This window comes from Myxocyprinus asiaticus, chromosome 8 (assembly GCF_019703515.2).
Source record: "Myxocyprinus asiaticus isolate MX2 ecotype Aquarium Trade chromosome 8, UBuf_Myxa_2, whole genome shotgun sequence".
NCBI classification, from domain to species: Eukaryota; Metazoa; Chordata; class Actinopteri; order Cypriniformes; family Catostomidae; genus Myxocyprinus; species Myxocyprinus asiaticus.
Window position 1 is genome coordinate 8101450 of NC_059351.1, and position 12899 is coordinate 8114348.

At 37.4% G+C, this 12899-nt stretch overlaps 1 protein-coding gene across 2 annotated transcripts in view; it reads right to left on the reverse strand.

Moving 5' to 3' along the window:
• Positions 1-1265: 1265 nt before the first annotated feature.
• The window catches only part of LOC127444531 (calcium uptake protein 3, mitochondrial-like), a 38799-nt gene continuing 27165 nt past the window's right edge, over positions 1266-12899 (reverse strand). The window contains exons 9-12 of one of the 2 annotated variants that reach the window (XM_051703942.1): positions 11525-11696; positions 5708-5816; positions 5341-5498; positions 1266-1334 (exon numbers count right to left, since the gene is read on the reverse strand). In XM_051703942.1, the coding sequence (XP_051559902.1) occupies positions 1266-1334; positions 5341-5498; positions 5708-5816; positions 11525-11696 (508 nt within the window). Of the gene's footprint in view, positions 1335-5340; positions 5499-5707; positions 5817-11524; positions 11718-12899 lie in introns of both variants that reach the window. The other variant, XM_051703941.1, reaches the window with a different exon arrangement.

The window sequence follows — 12899 nt, forward strand, 5'->3', positions numbered from 1 at the left end:
TTTTTTTGTATCTTTGCTACACATAAATTGTGATATTTGTATCATATCCATATTAAAACACTTCCATTGCACAACTTTTCAAAATTTTGATGGAATTTCAAGTCTTTATTTATCAAGATCTCAAGGTTAAGTTATAGTGTTATTCTCTCAAGATTAAGTTACATAACACAGCATAATTAAACTGTGCTGGTCTTGGCCTAAGACTGCACAAATCTTGTGTAATATTTGTGCAAAGACATCTCATAGTTGAACCAAAATGAATTATGTGTGAGATAAATAATACCATATTAAGATTAAAGTTAAAGAACATGATTATATTACACATAGCCCTCTAATAAACCCAAACACCAAGTATCTATTTTTACGCAGTATAATTTGGTACATATTGGCAATTATGATTCTTTGTATTTATCATTGTAAAATAATATACAAAGCGTAAATAATAATCTACTTATTTAAACACCATAATTGAGTATTTGTAACATCCTGCTTAATATACAAAAATACATGAACTCTACCTTTTCTGAGCATCTATGCGTGACTTTAAAACATACAAAACGTATGAACCTGTAACAATTTCAATTCAGTTACAAGGCAAAGGTTTCTCACATGCAAACAAGATTATATGAGTACTACAGTTTAAAGAGTTCAATCATGCAAGGCTATGCTGGTACAGAACATGCTGTGCAAGATCAGAAGAGGATGAGAAGAGAAAGAGGTAGATCTGTGGAATCTCTTGCAATACGACTTCTCTCTGGAATGCTTCCAAATCAGACAAATCTGTTTCTTTGTGAGAAGGAAAATCCAGGACCCTCATTCACCTGGTGCAAAGGGAAATGAAGCGGAGCAGATAGAACCTTCTTTCTAATTAAATGTATTTACTCTCTGAGTATAACACCATTGAAAACAATAGATATGAAGCAAAATATCTACAAGATTTCCCATACAAACATAGACAGTGTCATATATTGAATTAAATTGTTGCAACATACAGTACATTTCTCACAATACAGAAATTTAACTGAATTAACAAATTTACTAGAATCTCTTTAAATTACAAAACATTAATTTAAAGAAGCCTAAGTTATGAGATGCACGTTCTATTTCAGCCACTTGTCGACTACAAATGACATCTTGCAAACTTCAAAAACAGCATAAGTCCATGAGTAGGGTTGCAGTGGGAGTTATTATATGGATAGCTATATACCACATTACTCTTATTGGGTACAGAGGGAGAGACAGTGAGAGAGGGAGCCCATGGTTACTTATCTGCCAGCCAGATCCTTCTTCAGACATGACCTAAAGGAAGTAAATCGCTCTACAGCCTTGTAGCCCTGCAAGTAGGGAGGAAGCGAGAGAGAAAGAGAGAGAATGGATTTGTGTACAGTATGTGAAGAACATTACAGGAGCAGCGTTGTTCATTACTATCAGAAAAAAAAAGCATGCTACAGAAGCAATTTCCCTGCTATGTAGGCCAGGGCAACATCACAATTCTTCAGAGATAAATTTAAAGGTTCACTCAGTAACTTTTTGTTTGTGTTATCTTGTGGATGCAGCATAATTTAAAATCAATATCAAAGTTTTCAGTTACAGGTGCTATTATAGAAATTCACTATTCACATTCAGCCATGATTAATTTAATCCAAGAGTGAAAGTGTCCAATAACAAGACGGTTACTTAATGATTATGATTAAGCGAGTAGTATTCAGCTGGTCATGTGATTCTAACATGGCTGCCCCCATGTAGAATAAAACAGCTTTTATAAGGTTACTGACAGTGGTGGAAAGAGTACATTTTTTTTTTCTTAAGTAAAAGAACTGCTCCTGAAGAAATAATTCACTTGAGTACAAGTAGAAGTACTGAGAAATATTATTACTCAAGTAAGTGTAAATAAGTAGTTTGCCGAAAAACTACTCAAGTAATTACAAGTTATTTTATGAAAATTATATTATATAGTACATACGTTTCCATTTTTAGAACACAAAGAAATTTTTGTTCCTGAAAAAAATTGATGCGTCCTTTCACCAAGGATGCATTAAATTAATCAAAAATACTGCCAAAATCATTAATTGCCAATATTATTACGGAAATAATTGTATTAAATGGTATTTTCTTTACTCGTGATGGCAAACATACTGTGTCACCTATTCCTTACAAAAGCATTCTAAAGTGCTAATTTGGTACTCAAGAACATTTTCTTATTATTAGAAGAATTGAAAATGGTTGTGCTACCATGCGGAAATCACAATACAGTGGCTTTTTACCACATTTGCTGAGGTATTAAGTTGCTTTACGCTTGCAAGTAAAATTTTGATTTTAAAAATAGGCAAAAAGAAACACATTTCTCTAGAAATTCTATTTTCTCCTAAAGTCAGAGTGTGGGAAGACAGGACCCAAAAGCAGAGGTAACAGTTCAATTGGCTTTATTAATCAAAGACAAAAGTTATTTCTTCAAACTCAAAGTCAAGCCCAGGCGACGGTTTCCCCCGACACGCGGGCGGAAACGAGGAATCCTCCTCCCAGGGAACTGGGCAAACGATCACCAGTGAATGCAGAGGCCAACAAGAGGGTAACCACACCTCTGCAGACAGGCACACAAGCAAGCTCCAACTATACAAAAGAGCAAAGTTTAGACAAGACAGCTAACACCAAAGTAACAGTCACAAACATGACAGTACAACACACAGTGGCAGTAAACAGTCACAACGACAGCAGACAATGATCCGACATCGGACATGACACACGTGGGGGTTTAAATAAGAGAAACAAACATGGGGCAGGTGTCGCTCGCAGCTGAAGGTTGTAATAATCAGCCCTGAAACACATAAGGGCAAAACTTAAACACGCTTTGACAGAAACAGACAAGGGGCCGATACTGCCACGATCCCATCAGGTAGAACCTAAACCTGACAAGGTGACCGGACCGTGACAGTTTTAGAGAGATGATGGCTATTCCATGCATTATTGTTTTGAAAAAAGAATCTCTAACCAGGATAAAGAGGGAAGTGGACGGCCCAGATGCACAACAAAAAGACAAGTAAATCACAATCTCTAGTTTGAGAAACAGACTCCTCACAGGTCCTAAACTAGCAGCTTCTAAATGCCAAAGACCTGCATTGCTGCAAGAGGATTCTTGGACAAACAGAAAATTTAAAGAATACAACATTTATTTAAAAAGAAATAACCATTTTTTAACATTCTAAATGTCTCTAAATCGTCTCTAAACTACATAATGTGCATTGTGACTGAAACACATTCCTATTTCAGGTTTATTCTCATTCAAGTATGTCCAAGTATTTTGGCTATTAAGTTAACATACTGTACAAAACTAATATAATTCAATTTCATTTAATTTTATCCTGAAATTTATCCCCTATGATATTGCAGCAAGTATCCAGATATGGAATGAGATTATTAAGCAAACTGTTATCAACTCCTACATGCCAACTGAATAAAATAAGTCAAAAATAAACATCGCAGTTTAGTGAGCGATATGATTGATTCAAAAACTAAAAGTGGCTGTTCTGTATGTGTATTATTGTATTATTGTATTCCAGTTGTAATAATAAAGTCTTAATTAACATTATGGTTATTTAACATATTGAGATATTATTTTTAAGTAAATTGTAGCATTTGGTTACATTATGTTTTGTGATTTCTCATACCTTCTTTATACAACACCCATCCCTTGCACACTTTTGGCCTCTTACAGGTGAGGCTTTTCAGACAGATAAACAGCAGCACAAGGCAGGGAAGTACAGTATAGCACCATGAGCGAGTGTGTTACCCACTAGGACAGTTTATTTTGAACAAACGGGGCAAATGGTTACGGAATTTAACGCGGGAGTACAATACCGAACAGATGCGGATTGACAGAAGCGGAGAGCCCGTCTGTGCATGCGATGGTGCGAGGAACCGGATGGCAGGAAAAAATAATGTTCAGTGAAAAGTCAAAAGAAGATCGCAATGTATGTAATTAACTACATAAGATATTATTAATAAAACACTGGAACTCGTTGCGTGGGCATTTTTTTGCCCCCATATTTTGAATTTCGGGGATATTTTTGTCAATTTCTGTGGCATCTTTGCCCCCCGAGTCCCCATTCATTTCTGATACAATTAGCATTATATCTTTCTAAGGTATTTAAAAAATTTGTTTTAGACATATAGTAGCAAGTAAACAAGATATCCCCACATATATGTCAAACTACATTGTGTTAATATTTGATACAGTTAAAACATTGCCTACCTTAAAAACAAGTTAAGTTTGATCAGTGGTTAAACGTGTTCAGACGGTTCCCTCGTACCTGAATGAACTGCTCCTTTCCAGAATAAAATGAAATATGCAGAAAATCACAGTATTACAGTTCTTGTATAGTGACAGGGCAGAAAGTCTTGGAGAAGCTAGAGAAGAGATTTAAACACCGCCAGCAGCTTATGCAAGCTGCTGCTGTGCTCATGATGCTGTGCCCTGCAGGCTTTCGTCGTGCCACGCACAGCACATTTTAGTTTATAAACAGATTTAGCGCTTATAACTTGCCGATTTCTTCTTCCCAAAAAACTTCCCAAAAATTCAGAAATATTATGTATTTTTTTGCACTTTGTAATTGTGGTGAAAAATAACTGTGGCAAAGTTGAATACTTCATTTTTAATCAACTCAAGTAAAAGTACTATTATTTATTTATACTTAAAAAAGTAGAATTTTGTTTTAAAATGTACTCAAGTACTGTAACAAGAGTAGTTGTAATTTGTTACTTTCCACCTCCGGCTACTGATATGACTGGAGTCCTCATCTCACGTGAGTGGTCATGATTTTATACATATGTTTCAAAATTACTATTCATTTCTTTAGGAGTAAAACTTTTTTAATGAGGAAAAAATTACTGAGTGCACCTTTAACAATGAATTTCGTATTTGACCTGATTATGATGATGACAACCCTTCAGGAAGCTAATAGATTACTGAGACGTACTCAGCACTAGATGGCACTGGAGTTGCAGTGATTATGTCTTGACACTGCTCAGTACCTGTTGCACTCAATGAAATGACTTGAGGAGCACAGTTTTTTTTTTTTTTTTTACGATGTTGACCTATTTCATATTGAAACAGTTGAGGCGGGACAAATTGAAGGGCTTGTGCTTTTTTCAGATTGAAGGGCTTGTGTCACAGCCATGGACTTCACAGTTGCATTTGGTATTAGCGGGAGGGACATTCTCAATCTAGAGAGCCTTTAATTGGACAAAAATCTATGTAGGGCAAGATGATTAATGAATAAGACTGTGAGTTAAAAATGTGCTTTTAAGAAATTAAGACAAAAGATTATCTCTGTTTTTTCTCACCCTGCCTCCACGGTGTAGCCGGTCCTTCATGATACCGATGAACTCTTTGTAACTGAGCTGATCATCATGATCCACGTCAAAGATCTTGAAGATGGTGTTAACCAGGTGACGGGTCAACTTTAGGCCTGTGGCGACATACACCGCCCGTGCAAACTCATCTGAGAAAGTGAGGATATATTCAGAGGATAGTTAATTGTAATCATTATACAATTATTTCTAGTTCTACAATACCACAAATCAATATCCTAATGAAAATCCTCACCAAAGATCAGTTAGCTAATCTAATCTGATCAGCAAATATTTAGTGTTTTAATTGTAGATTTTGAGTATGCATTTTATATATGTATTAAAGTAAAAAATAGTTCACCTTGTCCAATTGAACGGCAAGCAAAGTTGTACATTTGCATAGCAATGGCAAAGTCTTCAAGGTTATTAAGGAACTGAAAGAAAGACCTAAACTCTTCAAAGTTGATGCCCTGTACATGGAAAAGAAACATTAGCAAAAAAACAAAACAAAAAAAAAAAAAAAAAAAAACAGAAATGAATTTATCTGAGACATCCAGTCTAACAAACATTGCTGCCATTAATTGTTACTCCATTCCATTTCAAAGAAAGAAGAATTCCACAAACATGACTGTCGCTGTGCAACTCATGCTTGTTAGCTGATGCGCATTTAGCTCTTGTGCTCTGCCAAAGATATATGGTCGCTTCACTGCATACAGTGACACATGCAATGATGAAAGGCATGAGCCATTTTAAAGCACTATGTCATAAACTTGTCAGCCTGTCTGAATGTGGAGAGGTGAAAACAAACAGCTTGAGATCATAGACGGAAATAAAAGAGATACCTTAGCGAGAACTCAAGGTTTAACAGACAACAGAACTCCACCAGCCTTCTGGACTTTTGAAGAGATTTTCCCTTCTTATTACAAATTCATTCTGACTGGTCAATTGCTGCATTCTGCATGCAGTCATAAAGCAATCAACCAATTTCCTACATAGCTCTGCAGTCTCTTTTCACATAATAAACTAATTCATAATAAACTCAAATCAATATTTCATGGCCATTTATTTATTTATTTGGTAAGTGTCTGTGTAATAGGCCAGATAACATTCAGTGAGTTGGATGTTATTGCAAAATAAACCCCTTTAAGACCTTTCTGCTTTGTGTCAGGGTTCATTTTGCAATACTGACCCATTTGTGACATTTAACATGAAATCTGTAACATTTTACATGGTTATAAAGGCGTTCATTAATGACTAATAATTCATTTACAAAAGCATTGGAAATCATAGATATGCAGTTATAACAACATGCATAAAAAGGGTGACTTTCATGTAATACCAGCCAAATAGTGAGCCATTTTACCTCACGTTATAAATGAACCCCTTCATAAACCCTCAACAAAGGAAACATCATTGTAAAGTATTAGCCCGAAATCTATGATTAGACCTCAAAGCAAGATCATCCTGTCTCAGGTCAGATTTTAAACCTTTTTCCTGAGGGTGATAGATGTATTATATGGATAAAGGGTAAATATATAAAGGGAGAAAATACCTTAACCAAATGCAGGAAAAGTGGTTGCTGCCATTGTCACAGCTATGGTAATCTCTGTAAACCTCTCTGGTGAGAATTTAATATTGTTCTAGTGACACGTTAGGCTTAGCTGGGGGTTAGTTAGGGATAAGTTTAAGTTCAGGATTGATGTACAGTATGTTTAAGACTGGATTTTGTTTGATTGAGTTCAGGACTTGGCACTTATGGTAGAAAACCATAAAACACCATAAGTGAGAGTTTAGGGTCTATTCCGTGGGAATTGCAGAGGAGGGTTAAGTCATTCTAGCCAAATGTGCAAACAGTGTCAAAGAGGCCCCCCAAACCTGATACCCTCAACACAAACAGATCTGGGAAAGAAGACAAGGATAAAGGAGGGCAGTCAGGCATGGAGAAACCTACATCAGGTGACCCTCTATAGAAAGAACGCATGACAATCTGTATTAAAATACTATCTTGGCTCAAAGCATATACACATGCACGCACTTCTCCAAATGCCAATAAACTGACACAAATGCATTTATAAAAATACTTAAGCCAAACATGAAAATGTATGAATATCATACGTAGATAACAAAATATCAAACCATCTGCACACAAATGATGCTACCCCTTGTCAGAACTAAGTTCACTTTGCCATTATTGCCTTTTTTGCGATTATTGTTGCCCAATTGGTTCCAAGGTCACTTTAATGGATGCATGAACTCGCCCCCCCTCATGTTCACAAAAGTGTTCCAGCAGCATAGCATACATGAGTTGTTCATCATAATTTGTTTGCACAACCAGAACGTGTCCAAATCCGTTTTGTCTTATTTTTGAACAGTATGGGTCTGTTCCAAATCCTATTGAACTGCCTTGCCTTATTCTGCCTCCATAGGCAGCTGCCTTCTATGGCAGCATCTTCACTGAAATGAAGCCTCATATGTGGCCGATTTGAAACACCCTTTAGGCAGCAACTCTGCGTGTCATTCGAATAGCTTGTCAAGCACAGTGCATGGGAGTCTTGGCTCACGACTGATTTCATTGCTTGCAAAGTGTACTTGTAGTATACTTCTTTAATAGACTTACAGACATGCCACGCGATTTTTTATTTTGTTATTTAATGCAATGACATTCATAAATTTTTTAGTGTAAGTGTTTTTTTTTGTGTGTGTGTGTGTGTTTTTTTCTCCCCTTTTCTCCCCAATTTGGAATGCCCAATTCCCAATTCCCTCTAAGTCCTCGTAGTGGCGCAGTGACTTGCCTCAATCTGGGTGGTGGAGGACGAATCTCAGTTGCCTCCGTGTCTGAGACCGTCAATCTGTGCATCTTATCACATGGCATATTGAGCGCATTACCGCGGAGACCTAGCACGTGTGGAGGCTCAACTATTCTCGCGGCATCCACGCACAACTCACCACGCGCCCCACCAAGAGCGAGAACCACATTATAGTGGCCACGAGGAGGTTAACCAATATGACCCTAGCAACCGGGCCAATTGGTTGCTTAGGAAGCCTGACTGGAGTTACTCAACACGCCCTGGATTCGAACTTGCGACGCCAGGTGTGGTAGTCAGCATCTTTACTTGCTGAGCTACCCAGGCCCCCGGTGTAAGTGTTTTAACACTTTTTGGACCACTGCATCTTACTATGAACTTCTAAAACTCAGACAAACTGTATGGAAGCTTATCACTGTAATCAGCTCTCACAACAATGTAATCTTGGCAAGTCGAAAATAAATGGGAATTTACTTTCTTGAGCATTTGCCACAAGGCCAAATGTGAAGGAAAGAGAAAAAAAAAAAGAACATCAAATCACTCTGGTAGGGACCAACCTCTGGTTTCTTCCAGTGTGTGATAGAAAAGGGATGATAGAGAGCACACAGGAACTGTTTGTACACTGCAGTGGAACATAAACCTGCAGAACGTGCACTGTATTTCACGTGCACTTAATGAACATTATCAATACTCCTGTTTAAATCATCAGTAACTTACTGGCAACATATAGGCAGGAAGTTGCTGTATTTCATACAGCAGTAAAATTACTGTTAAACTAACTGCAGTAGTATACATGTATAATGACATACAGTATATGCTGTACTGTAAAATTATGGTAGTTGTTTGTATGACATAAATTAAAATACAGTAAATCAGCCATACAGAAAAATTAATTACAGTATTGTTTGTCTGCTGTATATTAAATTACAGTGTGCACACAGTATTGAACTAACCATAGTAAGCATAGTTGTTCAACTTTGTTACAAGTAAATAGCTGTGTTAAAGTAAATAGTAAAGATATTAATCTCTATTAGTAGCAATCATACCATAATGCAGAATAATTCTGTTATTATATATAAGTGAAATGCAACATCTACATGAGCAAATATAATTGTGTATACACTGGTGGCCAAAAGTTTGGAATAATGTACAGATTTTGCTGTTTCGGAAGGAAAATGGTACTTTAATTCATCAAAGTGGCATTCAACTGATCACAAAGTATAATAAGGACATTATTGATGTAAAAAACAGCACCATCACTAATTGAAAAAAGTCATATTTGATCAAATCTAGACAGGCCCCATTTCCAGCAGCCATCACTCCAACACCTTATCCTTGAGTAATCATGCTAAATTGCTCATTTGGTAATATAAAATCACTTGCCATTATATCAAACACTGTTGAAAGCTATTTGGTTCATTAAATGAAGCTTAATATTGTGTTTGTGTTTGTTTTGAGTTGACACAGTATGCAATAGACTGGCATGTCTTCAGGTCAATATTAGGTCAAAAATGGCAAAAAAAAGAAACAGATTTCTCTAAAAACTTGTCAGTAAATCATAGTTTTGAGGAATGAAGGCTATACAATGCTTGAAATTGCCAAAAAAATGAAGATTTCATACAAAGGTGTACACTACAGTCTTCAAAGACAAAGAACAACTGGCTGTAACAAGGACAGAAAGAGATGTGGAAGGCCAGATGTACAACTAAACAAGAGGATAAGTACATCAGAGTCTCTAGTTTGAGAAATAGATGCCTCACATGTCCTCAGCTGACAGCTTCATTGAATTCTACTTGCTCAACACCAGTTTCATGTACAACAGTAAAGAGAAGACTCAGGGGTGCAGGCCTTATGGGAAGAATTGCATAGAAAAAGCCACTTTTGAAACAGAAAAAAAAAAAAAAAGGTTAGAGTGGACAAAGAAACACAGACAATGGAACAGATAATTGGAAAAGAGTGTTATGGATCTTAACCCCATTGAGCTTTTGTGGGATCAGCTAGACTGTAAGGTGCGTGAGAAGTGCCCTTGAAATACAGCCACATCTATGGCAAGTGCTTCAGGAAGCGTGGGTTGAAATGTCACCTGAGTATCTGGACAAACTGACAGCTAGAATGCCAAGGATCTGCAAAGCTGTCATTGCTGCATGTGGAGGATTTATTTTGATGAGAACTCTTTGAAGTAGTTTAAAATAATTTTTTCAAATTGTAATTTTTTCACGTTATTAATGTCCTGACTATACATTGTGATCAGTTGAATGCCACTTTGGTGAATAAAAGTACCAATTTCTTTCCATAAGAGCAAAATCTGTTCATTATTCCAAACCTTTGGCTGCCAGTGTATATGTAGAAGTTTTAATGCTTTTCCAAATGTATTAGTTGTCAGCCAGCTCTTTACTACAAAAGTGTGAGTTTGACACTTGCTTCAAATCTTATCAAATTTATCAAATTTGATCCCCTTTTCTCCCAATTTGGAATGCCCAATTCCCACTACTTAGTAGGTCCTTGTGGTGGCACGGTTACTCACCTCAATCCAAGTCTCAGTTGCCTCCGCTTCTGAGATGTCAATCTGCGCATCTTATCATGTGGCTAGTTGTGCATGACACCGCAGAGACTCTGCATGTGGAGGCTCATGCTACTATCCACGATCCATGCACAACTTACCACGCGCCCCATTGAGAGCGAGAACCACTAATCGCGACCACGAGGAGGTTACCCGATGTGATTCTACCCTCCCTAGCAACCGGGCCAATTTGGTTGCTTAGGAGACCTGGCTGGAGTCACTCAGCACACCTTGGATTCGAACTTACGACTCCAGGAGTGGTAGTCAGCGTCAATACTCGCTGACCCAGGCCTCTGACACTTGCTTCTTAAATAAACATGGTACTAAGAAGGAAGTCTGTTTGCAGGATGAAATGGTTTAGTGAGATTACTTGTGTAGTGATGAGAACAGGGAGACAATAAGATTTAACTGCAGTTTACATACAAGTGTCACACTATACAATCACTATCTGCTGATGGGGCAGAGGAGCATTCAAGGGTGAAGGACCACTCAAGGAGTGGGAATTTGTGTGCTCTAGAATTTTGACCTTGGATAGAAGGGGTATGTGTTAGGAGACAGAAGTTGTCTTTTTTAGCTGAATGACACAGCAATTTTAAACTCTTTGAGAGCTTTCCCATGGGCACAACAGAAATGTCCCTAGGCTTTAACCAATAACCTTCTTGTAGATGTAAAGCTGCTGGGAGCAGGGCCAGATTTGGGGATGAAAAGGGTAAGTTAGAGAGGTGAAAGTGTGAGCGGGGCCAGGTGGTCACCACAATTGACCTATGCTTTTCCTTTCAAATAAACTTAGCAGCTAGGTGGGGTTACTCATTACCTTCTCATCAGGTATGCACTGACGCACATTCTCCAGATAGCTGCAGATATCCTCTACATTAGTGTATCGCAACAAGATTCGGGCGAAGTCCTCCTCACTGATGGTGGTCATGCCTTTAGAATAGGCCAGGAACTCAATCTCCAACATCTCAGTCTGCAGATTATCCATGAATCTGAAAGAAGGACGACAATATCTGTACATACACAAGAATATTCTGTTATTAATAAGAATTTCATCATATTCCATTTGCGTCTTGGAAACACTTTAATCCCATTACCATGACTTGATTAATCCTATTTTATGGTTTCTAGAAATCTGTATAGGCATGTGCCATGTATCAATCATAAATGTTATTCACGTAAACACTTTATCCAGAATATTCCCAATTATTGAACATATATTTACTGTATATATGCATGTCCAAAAAGGTAATTCTGATACAACTGTGAAAAGTCAAGCTGTTTAAGAAACACACACTCAATCGCTCTCTCTCTCTCTCTCTCTCTCTTCTCTCTCTCTCTCTTAACTTACATTAAGAAATCATGACCCACATTTTGCCTGTAAGTTACTGTACAAAAATACAAAAATTCAGATAAATAAATGGTAAGAGTGAGAAACATTCTGTTATTTTGTGTCGCTCTGTTGTGCATATGTCTCTATTAAACAGCACTGTGGCAGCATTGGAGTCATTCAGGTTCCTGAGCACTACTATCTCTACAGGACCTGAAGTGGGAGACCCACATTGACTTCATTGTTAAAAAGGCCCAGCAGAGGTTGTACTTCCTTCGCCAGCTGAGGAAGTTCAACCTGCCACAGGCGCTGCTGATACAGTTCTACTCAGCAGTCATTGGGTCTATCCTCTCCACTTAAATAGCTGTCTGGTTTGGTTCAGCTACGAAATCAGACATCAGAAGACTACAAAGTACATTTCAGACTGCTGAGAGGATTATTGGTTGCCCCCTGCTCTCCCTTCAAGAACTGTACACCTTTTTGAACAGTTGCCTTCTGGATGGTGCCACAGAGCACTGAGCACCCGAAGCATCAGGCACAGGAACAGTTTTTTCCCTCAGGCTATCTGTCTCATGAACATTTAAAACTGCAATACTGCAATAATTATGTGCAATACACAGCTTAGTCTATTTAGATTTATCTAACATACCCTACCTCTTCTGCCATACATTCCCTTGCATCTGTATATAACAGATTTGTATTTGTACATACTGTATATATATATATATATATATATATATATATATATATATATATATATATATATATATATATATATATATATATACACACACTGTGTGTGTATACACTACCGGTCAATACTTTTGAAACACTTGACAGAAATGTTTCTCATGATCTTAAATAT